General features: G+C 42.4%; 1 protein-coding gene and 1 long non-coding RNA gene across 7 annotated transcripts in view; one reads left to right on the plus strand and one right to left on the minus strand.

Moving 5' to 3' along the window:
• Nucleotides 1-2,795, plus strand: part of LOC122228056 — a 30,009-nt gene extending 27,214 nt beyond the window's left edge. The window contains exon 2 of one of the 2 annotated variants that reach the window (XR_006206376.1): nt 2,621-2,795. This is a non-coding gene — a long non-coding RNA (uncharacterized LOC122228056). Of the gene's footprint in view, nt 1-2,568 lie in introns of both variants that reach the window. The other variant, XR_006206375.1, reaches the window with a different exon arrangement.
• A 216-nt stretch (nt 2,796-3,011) lies between these two features.
• Nucleotides 3,012-15,760, minus strand: part of ABCA4 (ATP binding cassette subfamily A member 4) — a 132,562-nt gene continuing 119,813 nt past the window's right edge. For 2 of the 5 annotated variants that reach the window (XM_042952902.1, XM_042952900.1), the window contains 6 exons: nt 12,439-12,573; nt 11,546-11,649; nt 11,368-11,460; nt 9,362-9,611; nt 7,952-8,038; nt 3,744-3,905 (listed from right to left, as the gene is read on the minus strand). In XM_042952902.1, coding sequence (XP_042808836.1) covers nt 3,873-3,905; nt 7,952-8,038; nt 9,362-9,611; nt 11,368-11,460; nt 11,546-11,649; nt 12,439-12,573 — 702 coding nt within the window. In that variant the 3' untranslated portion in view covers nt 3,744-3,872. The other 3 variants (XM_042952903.1, XM_042952899.1, XM_042952901.1) reach the window with 2 other exon arrangements.

Below are 15,760 nucleotides of genomic sequence, written 5' to 3' on the forward strand. Positions count from 1 at the left end.
CAGTAGCACTGCTAGGAATTTACCCAAGGGATACAGGAGTACTGATGCATAGGGGCACTTGTACCCCAATGTTTATAGCAGCACTCTCAACAAGAGCCAAATTATGGAAAGAGCCTAAATGTCCATCAACTGATGAATGGATAAAGAAATTGTGGTTTATATACACAATGGAGTACTACGTGGCAATGAGAAAGAATGAAATATGGCCCTTTGTAGCAACGTGGATGGAACTGGAGAGTGTGATGCTAAGTGAAGTAAGCCATACAGAGAAAGACAGATACCATATGTTTTCACTCTTATGTGGATCCTGAGAAACTTAACAGGAACCCATGGGGGAGGGGAAGGAAAAAAAAAAAAAGAGGTTAGAGTGGGAGAGAGCCAAAGCATAAGAGACTGTTAAAAACTGAGAACAAACTGAGGGTTGATGGGGGGTAGGAGGGAGGGCAGGGTGGGAGGGAGGGGAGGGTGGGTGATGGGTATTGAGGAGGACACCTTTTGGGATGAGCACTGGGTGCTGTATGGAAACCAATTTGACAATAAATTTCATATATTGAAAAAAAAAGAATATAAATTAAGCTAGCAAACTGCTCCATAATGACCTTCATGATGACAGAAGTTCAAATTCTGACTTCTTGGTTTCCACGGAGCTCCATGTTGGACTACGTTGATGCAGAGCCAACTGCCCCATGGCTCACCTCCCTCTCCTGCTTTCCCAAGGGGCCTCACGTGCCACGTGTAGACATGAGTCTGCATGATTGAAGACCACCTTTAATCCAGGAAAGAGGCCCATGCAGGCCCTACAAGCAGACTTTAGAACATTTGGGAAGGGAATTCCAGAGTTCTGGGCCTGATGCCTCCTTGGACACGGGCGTGAAATAACTGGAGGAAGACCAGAGTGGGACTCGCAGGGAAGGCTGCATGGCCAGCCAAGTAATTTAATCTTTTTGGGAAATGGTTTCCTTTTCCAATAAAATGGTGCAAAACAAAACAGTTCGTTAAGGCCTTAGTTTTTGAACACTGAGGTATTTTGTAGTTCTACAAGGCTGTTCTATGAATCTGAAACTTCTAGCACCTAAGTTTTTCTTAACTTGACAACCACCTTGGACAATATGTGGTAGCAATTCTGCCCTGTAAACATCAGGAGTCACAAATGATTAATCTTGGGATCTGCTTGAGGCACTGAATTATCATATTGAGGAAACCAAGCCCCACATAGCTTGGGCTTAGTGGTCTAAGTCTTTCTGGTGCTTGAAACAGCTGTCCCACCAAGGTCATGCTGCCGTATTTCTAGGGATAATCTTTCTTTCTCCATAAACTTTGCAGGACTGGTGTTACAGAACTGCGTCCTTGTTGGCCCCGGGGCAAGTACCCAAGGTGTTACAGGGTATCTTTCTTCCAAGCCCAAAGCTTGTTGTCTGCCTCACTTTCCCTTTACTGTCTCTTTAGGAGAGCATAATAGCAGGCAAAAGTAAAGTTTTCTAGGAGTTTTGTTTTGTTTTACTCAGAGTAAAAGATTCTTTTTTGATTCTCCATTATTCCAAAATCTTCAGCTCCCCCAGAGAACTGGAACCTGAGAAGATCTGGCAACAAGTCACATTCCTGGAATATCTCCTGAGTGGTCTTTTTTCTGAACTATTTCTCTACCTCTTCTTTGTAAATCTTATTAAATCAGATTGGGAGACCTTTTAATAGAGTAATATGTTCTCAGGATATTTGAGCCACGCTTCCAACAGGAATACTCTTCAAAACCAAATGAAGCGTAAACATGCCTGTTCCTCCTGGATTTTTTTCCCCCTGCGTGTGTTTTGTAATTGGTATTTTTTAAAAAAGCATGGCATCCCTGTTGGTCTACCTGCCCTTTGCTGCTGTCTTTAGCTTTCAGAGGTATCATTTTCTTGGACCTATTTCTTTTCTGCATATCTTTCCTTGCTGGGTTTTTATAATGTTTAGTTTGGCAAGTAATTATTGAGTGTTTTTTGTGTGTCAGGAGCCGGGGAAAATGACAGAAAAGACAGACATTTCCAGTGGAGAGCTCAGGTGTAGTTGAGACTGGTAGCTAAACTGAGCTTCCCTCCCCCAGGCAGGGTGGGATTTCCTCCCATATCTGACTCTTCCCAGTCCTGGACTCCTTCCCCAAACCATCACGACCCAGCACAAATGAGTGATTATGCTCCTCTCCCCACACCTTAGTCTCCTTTGTGATATGGTAGTTGCTGACTTAGATGACAAAACCAAACAGAATGCAAGGGCATGTGGTAAGTATCCACAGCATGCTCTGGGCTTTCCCAAACTATTTTAATTCTAGTTAAAATGGTTTTATGGTTTGGGTCATTGGTAGATTAAAAAAAAAGTCAAAACCAGATTAAGCTATGAGGCTACCAGAGTGGTTTTGTAAATCTGTAGTTTCCTGATAAACATCTATAATGGGTAAAGTGGTGGGCCAGTAACTGTGCAGGATTTAAAGCTGTGTAAGCCCTCTGCTTTCTGCCTCTGGGGAAGCATAGGAGTCTCGCTGAGGGAAAAAAGGTCACCTCCTCATGTTCACTTTCTTCCACTTGCCCTTCTCAGGAAGAGCTACTGAGTGTCAGCATCTCTCTCCTGCTTTCCTCCGTCACCCCAGGACTTTGGATTACACTGAGTGTTATGTGTGTGGAGCAGCCCTGCTTCAGAAAGTGCTTGAACTAGGAAGCCTGTCTGTGGACCATATAGAGAAGACCGTCTTGGCAAGGCACTGTTTGCTCTCTTAATCTACAAGTCTCTTAAAATGGTTTGGATTAAAAACGATTATGTTCTGATTCTTTGTGAGCTTTTCTGTGAGCAATCAGATGTCCTGTGAACCACTACCCCCTAACATCCCTGCAGAAGATGCACACGTCAGCACTGTGGAAATGGCACAGCACTGTATGAGTGAGGCGTCGACATCTTTAAACAGTTACATAGACATACTGGATCTCATATCCAACCGAGGATCCACTCTCACCTGCCCTTGCCTCTTTGTCTCCTGTCCTAATTACACCTATGAGGTAGGCACTCAATAAGCTGGGCAAGCAGACAGGAAACCTAGATTCAGGTAATACCCGGCTGACGATGGATAATGTTTACATGCATTACCAGCTGGGTGTTTTCCTCAAACCCTCTAAAGCAGACTTGCCGTGGAACCTCAAGACCAGTCCACTCACTTCCACCCCAGTGTTGCAGAATCCTGCCGTGACTAGCACTTCTGGGACAACTCTCACAGAAGCTCACACAGCGACAGGAAGCTACGCAGGCACAAAGGAGGTCTAAATACCAGATGACGCACACCGGGGAGACGAGTGAATTCAGTCTGTGATAAGCACGTTTGCACTTTATTTTCTCCTTAAAAATCACACACACACACACACACACACACACACACACACACACACACACACAAGCAGATCCATTGAAAACGAGAGTGATATCCAGTCAGTGCCACTAGGAGGGTAGGCTGGGGTTCTACTTCTGCTGGCTGGATGAAAAGGGTTTCACATTTGTTTGCCCGGGTCAGTTTTACCGTCAGGTGTTCCAGGTGAGCAAGTCAGTCTTGGTTTTTCTCTGAAAGAGTCCGCTTTGGAGTCCGCTGCCTGGCCTGCATGTGTTTGTTTCTGCTGCTGAGCTGGTCTGGTCAGATGACCACATGGCAAAGGCTCCCGCATTTCCAGCTGCCCGCGGTTTCTTTCCGGCCATAGCGAATGAGTGGTATGGAGATCAGACCTGTGGAGGAGGTCAGATGGACTCTTGTCATCCTGGATTTTTGAAGAGATGGCACAATGGCTTTTAGATTTTAAAAGTTAAACAGCTGTCAATCAATTGCTGAAGGAAGCTCCGCTGAGGACAGTAGTTCTGTCAGATCACCAACGTATGGGCCATGCTTGTTTCCTTGTCTGCGAAAAGGTTGGACCAGATGACCCCTCAGGTCCCTCTGGCTCTACAGTGTAGACATTACAAAGACTCATGCCATCTGTGTGCACATGCTTACCTCTTACAGGGAAGCTACACCCTCTGTGCAGTTTCCAAAGGCTGTCATGGTATCTTTTGGTTTGTTTTTAGCCTAAAAACGTTACCATGCTCTTCTTGTCTTGAAAACCAAGATCATAACTTAGGTAATTCATGAGGTACAGAATTCCCTTTGTGTAGTTCCTACAGAGGTGGCTCCTGGGAAGCATGAAAATCTGACAGGGGCATGGAAAGGTGGGAGAAATTGAAGCTGGGGTTAGGATAGCAGGCTCCAAATCAAAGTCAGGCATTACGTCCAGCTCCTAGAGAATCGGACACCTTTTTAACTGCAGAGACATGGTGTCTGGTTAGAAGGTACAGGTTGAATTCCTATACCAGTTATGGGGGGTGGGTGGGAGTGTCAGTAAGGAGGGGGTTGGATGTAGGCCTACCCAAATCTGGACAAAGTGTGGTTTATCAATTCTCTGGTTTAAAAATCACACATCCTCTTAAGGAGATGATTAATCTAGTATTAAGGGCTAAGAACATGCTTTGAGGTAGGGCAAAGATCCCAGTAAAGGTTGACAATACTTCAGAAACTAATTGATAAGGTTATGAGTTATACATGGAAACTCTTTAACAATGTGTAAGATTAAGGATCAGACTCACCACCAGAAAAAAAAAAAATCCAATTAAAAAATGGGCAGAGGACCTGAATAGACATTTTTCCAAAGAAGACATACAAAGGGCCATCAGACATATGAAAGGATGCTCAACATCGCTCAACATCACTCAACATCAGGGAAATACAAATCAAAACCACAATGAGATGTCATCTCATACTAGTCAAAATGGCTAGTATCGAAAAGATAAGAAATAACAAGTGTTGGTGAGGATGTGGAGAAAAGGAAACCCTCATGCACTGTTGGTGGGAATACAAATTGGTGCAGCCACTGTGGAAAACACCGTGGAAAACAGAAATACCATATGATCCAGTAATTCCACTTCTGGGTATTTACCCAAAGAAAACAAAAACACTAACTCACAGGGATACATGCACTCCTCTGTTTATTGCAGCATTATTTACAATAGCCAAGATATGGAAGCAGCCCAAGTGTCCACTGAGAGATGAATGGATAAAGATGTGGTATATTGTGGTAAGCATAGCATAAGGTATAGAGAAGTTGAATTATTATGTTGTATACCTGAAACATAACATTGTGTGTCAACTATACTCAAATAAAAAAACTAAAGAAAAAGATGTGACATAGAAACACACACACACACACACACATACATACATACATACAATGCAATATAATTCAGCCATAAAAGAATGAAATCTTGCCATTCATGACAACATGGATGGACCTAGAGGCTATGATGCTAACTGAAATAAGACAGAAAGACAGATACCATGTGATTTCACTTGTATGTGTAACCTAAAAATCAAAACAAATAAGTCAGAAACACTCATAAATACAGAGAATAAACTGGCGGTTGCCAGAGGGAGGGGTGGGGGGCATGGATGAAATAGGTAAAGATGATAAAGACGTACAAACTTGCAGTTATAAAATAAATAAGTCATGGGGATGAAAAGTATGGCATAGGGAATACAGTCAATAATATTGTAACAATGTTGTATGGTGACTATCATGAGCATTTGTAATGAATATAATTGCCAAATCACTACAGTTTTACAACATTTTATGTTGTACACCTGAAAGTAATATTGTATGTCAATTACATTTCAGTTAAAAAAAATTGCATACCAAAAAAAAAAAAAAAAAAAAAAAGAATAAGGGTCAGGAACTCGTCTGAGTTGTTCCTGATTCTGGAAACACATGTGATGGTCACTCAATCATAAACCGTAGTTGACTGATCATCTATCTACTAGTTTTCTATCAAAACCTTGACCCTTACTTGTTTCCATAAAACAGATTGTGACCCTCTATAAACCTCATCCCAAAAGATATTTTCCAGTACTGAGTACTTTAAGAACTCAAAACATCCTTGATAAGTAGTCACACTGCTCTGAAGATAATGAAATGTTGGTGTGGTCCTTGCTCACAAATTGGGGCTGGGAAGCCACCAGCCTGATTGAATTTCATCAAGCTGTGCTCTCACATTTCTTTGGAGGCAAGTGGTGAATGTTTACTAGAACTTATTGAGAGACATGACCTTTTTCTTGTTTGTAAGAGACATTAAGGGAAATTATTTTAAAGTAGTACAATGTAAACAAGAATGTAGTTACTATTGGTTTCGTGACATTTATTTACATACAATGTTATACAAGAGGATTTTTGCAAACCTTTATAAAGGTAATATATCATTAAGTCAGACTTAGGGTTTAAGCCACAAATTTATTATAAAAATGTGCCAATTTAATAAATGTGTTGCAGTAGGTTTTCTAATATTTGTATACTAAAATGTGGCAAACAAAATAGAAAAATGGTCACATCCAAGAAGAGGGACAATTTTGGAATTAAATGCTGCAGATCACAGACAATCAGCGGCCCCTGCCTGGCCTAGGGATGACCTGGTTTATCCCTTTATACTGGGTGGTGGTGGGGAGACCATTGCCAGTTCTAAGAAATACTTTTGCTGCCCAGTGATGTATTTTAAGTTACAAAAGATATTCATAACTGGAAATGGCGTTCAAAGAATAATTTTCTACAGGTGTAAACATCAAGTATAAGATTTATAAATGAGGAAGAGTGGCCAGAAAATATTAGCAGAACTATCATTACCTGGACAGATGCCTTTATTTAGGCCTTTCTGGGTCCTCTAGGGAGATGGGGTGGGGGCAAGGTTAACCTTGTCAAGTAGCTATTAGATCTCTACTGGTCAAGAGCAAAGGGAAAAATTCATTGCAAGCATGGCCTTGAAAAGAAGTGTTTCAATCCATGGCAAGATTTGTGTGTTTTTTGCAATTAAGAAGCCTGTGGGAGGAATGAGAATTTTATAGGAAATAAGGTTTTGCACATCTTTACTTACTGTAAAACTGCTTTGATTTTATTCTCCAGGTAAGTTTGGATAGAATGGCTGAATTAATTTGTCCCTTTAAAATCCCAGGCTTGGGATGCCTGGCTGGCTCAGTCAGTAGAGCATAAGACTCTCAATCTCAGGGTCCTGAGTTCATGCCCCATGTTGGGCATGGACCCTCCTTAAAAAAAAAAAAAAAAAATTCCCAGGCTTCAGCCAAGGCACTTGGATCCTGGTGCCTCCTGCAGTACTTTGCTCTCTCTCTCTTTCTGGCAACTGGGATGAGGTGGACATGCTCCTTACATGGATCACCATGCCAGGAGAGGCTCCTGGAAGCACCTAACCCAAAGGTTATCACAGGCCAGGACATACCTTCTGTTGCTTCTTCCTCCACCATCTTGATACATTTTTTAAATTAATTATTTTTTAAGTAATCTCTACACCCAACATAGAGCTCAAACTCACAACCCAAGGTCAAGAGTAGCATGCTCCACTGACTGAGTCAGCCAGGGGCCCCTTGACATTTTTATAAAGAACAAAGAGCCCTCTTCCCAAAACAGACAATCTTTGCTCTAACCAAATATGTCCACCATTGAAATGGAGTGTCAATTAATTTCCTTCCTTTGAAACTCAAACATATGACCAAAAACATAAATGTCAAGTATCCCAACAACCCAAGCATTTAAATATTCTCTATTTTCCCTGCGTCATATTTCCAAAATCCAAGTTTTTTCATTATAAGCAAAAACGTACAGGAAAATTCTTTTCAAAAACACTCTCCCACACCACCCAGATGGCTCCCTGATCACAAAAGGAAACTACACAACCACTGACTGAACAGGCCTTAGCTCAGAACTGGTGGGGAGTGGCAGGGATGTGGTGATGTGGTGTGGGTGGAGTTCTCTGTGGGAGGCGTATCTGGGCCTTGGGGTCCCTCAGGCCCAGTGGACCAGTCCCCAAGCTGAGGATGTGCCTCAAATAGTGAACTAGGAGAGAGTGACAGGAGTACCTTGGCTTGTCGGCTTGCTCCAGCAGCTCGAGGGTGCAAAGGGAGGTCATGAATTTCAGTGTGCTGTTTAGCAAAATTCACAAATACCTAGAAGCAAGAGTAGGAGAGAAAGAGTAGGTAGATGTTTCCAGAAGAATGGTATCTGCCACCCATCACTTCCTTTCTCTTTTCCCAGTTAATATACAGCCCTGCTAGAGCAGCCATGTTCCGCAGGAGAGGTAGCCTAGCCACGAGTGCCCAGGATAGGGCTGGTTTCTTAGAATTCTGAGCTAAGCCAAAGGAATTCCTGAGGGAGGATTCAAAGGCCTCAGGGCAGATTCTCAGCTAGCAACTACCCTCCTAAACCTCTAAAGAAACTGAAAACAAAAAAACAAAAACAAAAGCAGGAGTCTGATCTCTTCTCTCTTCTGTTCTTTATTCATCGTGCACTATGGCTAGGACTCTCTCTCCTGCCTTCAACCACTGGCAAGAAGGTGCTGGGGAGCCAGCTCCTCAAAGGGGAAATGGAGACTTGCCTATTCCCATTGCTTTATTAAACAATCTTAAGGATGTTTATTTAAAAAAATAGCAACAACAAAACCCTCAGAAACCACGCAAACATCCAAATGGATGAATGGATAAACAAAACGTGGTATGTACATACAATGGAACATGACTCAGCCTTTAAAAGAAGGCTGACACGTACTACAACATGGATGAACTGGAGGACATGATGTTAAGTGAAATAAACCAGAGGCCGAAGGACAACTGTACGGTTCCACTTACACGAGGTAGGTGGAGTAGTCAGTCAACAGAAAGTAGAACGGTGGTTAACAGTGGCTGGTGGCGGGGGGGTGGGGAGCAGTTAATGGGGAATTATTGTCTAATGGATACAGAGTCTCAGTTTGAGAAGATAAAAGATTTCTGGAGATGGATGGTGGTGATCCAGTTTACAATAATGTGACTGTACTTAATGCCACTGAATTGTACATTTAAGAATGGTTAATTTTGTTATGTATACTTTGCCATAATAAAAAAAAAGTGATCACATTAAAAACCCTGACATACTGCACACAGGTTTATCAAAAATCACTGAATTGAACACTTTGAATGGGTGCATTTGAATGTATGTAAATTAAGCATCAGTAAAATTGATTTGAAAAGATAACAAAAGCTACCACCACAAGGCAGGAAGGATGAAATAAAGTCATAGTATAGTGGGGAAGGATGATGTCAAGTCAGTGAAATTTGCTTGTATTTCTAACATATTTCTAACATATTGTTAGAAAACAATTTCTGATCTACCAAGCTTTACTCTAATGGACAGAGGAACCAGAGTGTTAAAAATCAGGCATGCCGTGCTCCCTATCATGTGGCTTCCAGCCCAGCCTGTGCATCAGTTCTGTACATGGTACCCCTCAGGCAACTTGCCTGGTCCAGTGTGGTCTGCGTGACTGAGTACTCCTCGATGAGCAGGCTGTCCTTGTGGGAGATGAGCAGCCGGAAGATCCGGGCCAGGGAGGAGGAGGAGACCTGGAACTGGAGCATGTTGTAGTGTCTCTCCCTCTGCACGCTGCCCGGGAAATTCCCCTGGAAGAACTGCTCCACTGGATTCAGGTCCGGAAGCAAGTCTTCCTTTGGGGATTTGATTTTCATTGTGACAATGTAGCCATCTCCAAACCTAGGGGATACACGTGGTGGCATGGCACAGACATGTTAGTGGCTGGGTCCAAGACAATTCCAAAATAAGGAATAGATACATCAAAAATACTGGGGATTAAAGGCCCATAAAACAGACCTTGTGTGTATGTTTAAAACTAATAGGAAAAAAAAAAAACCAATGACAGTTCCTGGAGAGATAGATTGATACTAGTTTTTAGAGGTCTAAATGTCTGTGTGGTGAAGTAAGTCACCAGACCTGTGACACAGATGTTCCTTGCTCCCTTCCCTCCCACATCCCTGCTGAAGTCAAAGTGGTTTGAGCCCCTTGGGGAGATCACCACCTACACATGAAGGAATATGGGGCTAGTGTGTACTCAGTGATAGAAATGCTGCCTGGTCCTTCTAAGGGATCTCCAGGAGGGAACAGAGACTTAGGAAGGCAGCACTTCCCTGTGGAAGCTTCCAGAAAAAATGAAGCTGCTAGGGTCAGAACTATAAGTGCTTCTCTCTTCCCCTCACCAGGTGAACTGGTCACCCACATATGAAAAAAGACTGGTCCACCAGGGAGTGCGGCTAGCTGGCTTCCCTACATGCTCATGTCAGGGTATACTGTGTCAGTTCTAATTTATTTCAATGCTCCCTCCATGACCAAGGGTTGTTCCCCTCTACAATAAAATACCTTTCCATTCAGCTCCAGAAAACTGACGGTCTCTCCACATTGGAAACATTCCCCTCTCACCTGTTCTCCCATGAGGACAGTGAGGAGTAAGAGGGAAAGGGGTAGGGAATCCATCGTGTCTTCTGCATTTGGGCCCAGGAAGCTATGACACGGGTCTGGTGGCTTCATATGCTGATGTCCCCCTAGATATTTGTGCAGTGACCTAGCTGTCATTGCTCAAGGGGCCAAACACCCAAAAGCAGCGAATCTACTAGACCTTGCTGTCAATGGCTTATCTGCCCTGATGCATATGAAGGATGATGTGTCCTGTGCAACAGTCCCAGGGTTACATCAAAACTAAGCCTCTTGGCCTACATAAGGTGGGTTATGTACTGTTCTTTTACCAACTAGCACACTGACTTTTATATTCTGGGCTCTTACAAAGTGTTTGTTAAATAAATGAGTGGTAACTATAAATCTACCCTTCCTAGTTTTTAAAGCATATCAGAATGCAAGGAAGCATGGCATTATTATCATAATCTTATTTTAACTGATTGTTGGCTTTGGCACACAAACTATTATTCATAATGCATTATATCTAGTAGTTTACAATTTGTAGGGACAGGGTAATCCTACTGAAGATTATTGGCATTGTTAGTTTGTCATATACTACATTGTTACTTCTCAAACCCCAAAGCATACATGTGTCAGAAAGGAAAACTGATTCCCAGGCCATTTGGTCCCCTAACCATCCCTATGTTGGTCATGGACTCTTCTTCAATTGATCATGAGTGCTGGATCCATGGAGATAAGTGGTGGGATAATGAGGCAGTGGTAGTGACCCTCCCTCATCTCAGCCAGGCTCTGTATGCCCCAATCAGATCCCCATCTGGAGACTCAGGGAACCCTCAACCACAGGCAATTAGCCCAACACAGACGAGTTTCTTTCAGCACAGCAGCTTTCTCTGTTGCTGTGGAACAAGGACCATACCATACCTCTGACTGTGGGATAAAGGCAGCAGGACCCTCCCAAGTGTCAGCAGAGAGCACAGGGCCTGGCTGACTCCCCTCTACTCCCAAGAAAGGTAACAAAGGCAATCCGCTAGCATATCCTTACTTGTACTTGAGGTGCTGAATGGTGCCCAGACACTGAAAGGTGCCTTTTACCATGATGGCCAGCCGGGTACACAGAGCCTCACATTCTTCCATGCTGTGGGGCAGGAGAGAGGAAGTAAGAAGTAGGGAGGACTCCTGTCTGCCTAACTGCTCCATCCCAGCCCCTGGGAATCTCTTGCCTGTGGGATGTGAGGACCACAGCTCTCCCTTCTCTGATGATGCTCACGATGATGTTCCACAACATGCGGCGTGCCTGGGGATCCATGCCCGTGGTGGGCTCATCCTGTGGGGAGACAGAGAGGGCAGTGAGCTAGGCTTGGAGCCAGCCTCTCCTGGTTATTGCACCCTGCTTGGTTGACTCTCTCTGAGCAGCTGTGCTCTCTGCTCTCTGGCACACAATAGGCAAAGTGCCTCCCCAGTGGGCAAGACTTGGGGAATCTAGGCTTTGGATATGGAAGACAGAAGATGAACCAGGAGAATAAAGAGAAATTATGATACCCATTGGCCCATTTCAGCCCATGAATGGGTTAAAGTTGATTAAGGCAATGGGAGAATGATATTAAAAATATAAAAAAGCAACAACCCTACACATACATTTACAAGGAGGCAGAGAGATAGCCCAGGTGACTTTTATGAGTCACCTCCCAGTCCTGAGACTCCTGCCCTCATAAACCCCAGACCACATGGGCACAAGGGCCTTCAGTCTGGTACAGATCCAGTGAGAATCACATGACCCTTTGATCTAGGCCAGTGCTCCTGCCCACTTTGTATCCCAAACAGACCTCCTCAGTAGTAATTCCTGACTGGAGGGACTGAACTTCCCTGCTGTAAGCCTGTGGGCCCACAAGAGAGTTCCCAGGGACTCACAGTAAGAATATGTTGTGACTCCAGTTTCCCCCAAGAGTTGTGAATCAAACACTGGGTTGATTTGTTCAAAACAAGCAGTATAGGAAACCGTCTAGATGAAAAGAGACCGTAGCAGTTTCTAAGTCTACTGCCCCAAACACAGAGATGCAGCACTTATTTTAAGCCCTTGGGCTCATCTGTCCCTGCAGGTCCTGGTGGTCCTTACCAGCAGCACCAGAGGCGGGCAGCCTATCAGTGCAATGGCTGTGGAGAGTTTCCGCTTATTGCCTCCACTATAGGTGCCAACCAGGCGGTCTGCATAAAGAGACAGGCCCAGGCTCTGAATACTCCAGTTTGTCACCTAGGGAAGAGAAAGAGATCCCATTTGGAAAAGATATACAATCAAACACATCAAACCTCCACCAATTCAAAGTCTTGGGCTCCCAGATCTCACACCTTCAGGATAGACCCAGCTAGGCTGAAACAAGGCCACCTGCTGGCTCATGTGGTGGTTCATGGGCTTCAGGAGCCAGATGTCTCCCTTCCACACTGTGCCTGACATCACAGTGTGGCTTGGTGTAGCCCCCTGAGAAATGACCTTCAGCCTTGTGAAGAGCAAGACTATGCTTCTCACCCAGTGTTCCAGACTATGGCTAGAGTGGAAGACTCCTAGGGTCTCAGACCTGTTGCTTCCATCCTTCAACCGGGTCACACTTGAAGTCTCATGCATCTAATATATACTTATTGAGCAACTACTATGAGTCAGGCACTGGAGAATAATGGTGAACACATCCATTGTTGTTGTACTCACAGGGTGGAGGATGACACACAATCAAAATAAACAAAAATGACAGGTTGTAATAGGGCTTTGAGGAAAATCAACAGGAAAAAATGATTAAGAAAACAGTGTGAGAGTGTGTGTGTATGAATGTGCACAGGAAGAAAACTAGACAAGTCTTTGGAGACAAGGCCACCATGCTTCTGCCTTCTGTGCTTATAACTCTGCCTGGAATGTTCTTCCCCTAGATATCCACGTGACTCCCTCTGTCACCTCTTTTAGGTCTTCACTAAGAGGTCACTTCCTCTGTAATGCTTGCCCTGGGCCACCCTACTTGAAAGTGCAATTCCTCCCCCCAACAATTCTTTCCTACTTTATTTTTCCCTTACCGGCTTTTCACTTTCAAATGTACTGTGTATTTTATTTACTTATCTATTATCTGTCCCACTAGAATGTAAGTTTCACTTTTTAACTTATTTGGAATAGTTTCCAACTTATAGAAATGTTTAAAAATAAGAATAATACAAAAACACTCATAAACACTTTACTCTCTTTTCTTTCCTCTTTCCCTCTCTTACACACACACACACACACACACACACACACACACACACACATGCACACATGCACACACGATTTTTTCAGAGCCATTTAAGGTAGTTACATATCGTGGCCCTTTACTCCTAAATACTTCAGTGTCTACTTCCTAAGAAGAGGAATACTCTTACATAACCTCAGTATAGTTATCAATGTCAGTAAATTTAACATTGTTATGATATTTTCATTTGATCTACCCTTCATAGTCTGGTTCTGTCAACTGGCCCAATAGTGTCCTTCATGGCATTATTCTCTTTTCAGTATAGGATACAATCTAGTGTCCATTACTCAGTCACTCTGTCTACTTAGCTCTTGTGGTCAGAACATTTCCATAGCCTTTGTCTTTTAGACTTTGATACTTTTGAAGGGTACAGCCCCTATATATATATATTTTAATAGAATGTTCCTTTAGAGTTTGTCTGGTATTTTCTCATGATAATATTCAGGTTACACATTCCCAATCAGAATATTATGGAGGTGAAGCTGTGTCCTTCCCAGAGTATCACCTCTAGGGGTAGAAATGTCCAGGTGCCCCTCACAGGGGATGTTGATTTTGAACACCCAATTAAGGTGTTGTGTAATTTCTCCATTGTGAAATTATTATGCTTCCCCCTCACAACCAATAAACAATCTGTGGAGATACTTTTAAGATATACAAATATCTTCCTTCTCAAAAAAGTTTCCCCTAGATTTAGCAGCCATTGATGATTCTTGTACAGTCCAATCTTTATTATGATCACTGCAAAATGATTTTTCCAACTCTAGAATTTCTTCCACACTAACCAGTTGGCTCTAAGCATTTGAGTGTAGGCAGAAACCATCCCCTTTTCTCTTGTTTATCTATTTAACAGTATGGAGTTATGAATTCCCATGGCTCTCCCAATGTTTTATAATTTGTCATGGTATTTAATTATTTTGACGCTCAAATTGTACCATATTTGGCTATTGGGAGCCCCTTTGAGATGGTTCCTATGTGGCTATGACATGGTTCTTTTTTTTTTTTTTTTTTTTAAGCACTTTACTTTCTGGTATAATAAGATGTTCCAAGCTCATTTTATACCTACATTTTCCCAGCCCTGGAATTTGTCATTTGTCTGAGGAGTTATGGTTCCTGTTATTGGGGAATGAGATTAGACACCAAAATTTGGGCTTTAAGTTGTACTCACTGCTACTAGAGTATTTCTGCTTCTTGGCCCTTTCAGAGGACAGATATAAACATACACAAACATGCACATGTGTATGTATACACATTTATATGCATATGTGCAATATACACAAGCCCATATGCATGCATGCACAAACACATGCATATCAATATTTCATGAGTTCACAGAGATATTTTAATTCCAATCCAACCCCACAGGGTTCTTTCTTGCTTTCCCCCTTTCCATATTTGTAGGTCTTTTCTTACACAGCGAGAACTCTGGCTTCAAACAACATTAACACATGTATTCATTTACTTAATCCAGTAACACATCTAAAAATGTTTCAGAATTGCTTTCCTCATGACACCATAAAAAAACAAATCAACTAAAAGGAGCTTGGAATTTGTTTGTAGTTCTTTCCCTCTGCTCTGCCTGCCCAAGGCTGAGGAAATATAGTCAGATACTGTGCCCTCAGTTATTTGTAGTTCTTTTCCTCCCTTTCTGTATGGTTATGATACTTACTTCAAATAAAATTGGATTAATTTGTTTCTATTTGCTTTCAGAGTCAGAATTTTCTTTTTGTTTTTATTTTTACCCCCTTCCCATTTTTATTAATTTAGTTTTATTTTATTAATACACAGAACACTAACATGCTTCCAAGAGTCAAAACCATACAAAAAGATATCCTGAGAGAAGTGTTATTCCCTCCCATTTCCATTTTACCCCATTTCCCTATTGTTAGTTACCAAATTCATTGTGTTTTAGGCCAATCATTCCTGTATTTGTATTTGTAAAGCTAAGCAGACATATGTCTGCTTTCTTGGTTTTCCTACTTTCTTACATTAAAAAGTAGCATCCTACAGCCCATTGTAATAGTGTCTTAATGTATGGAGTTGACAAATCACTGCTATACACCTGAAACTAATATAATATTGTATGTCAACTATACTTCAATAGAAAATAGTGGGAGAAAAAAAGAATTCTACATGTGCTCTTTTACCCTTTGCTTTTTTCACTTAAAAATATCT

This window comes from Panthera leo, chromosome C1 (genome assembly GCF_018350215.1).
Source record: "Panthera leo isolate Ple1 chromosome C1, P.leo_Ple1_pat1.1, whole genome shotgun sequence".
Lineage (NCBI taxonomy): Eukaryota > Metazoa > Chordata > Mammalia > Carnivora > Felidae > Panthera > Panthera leo.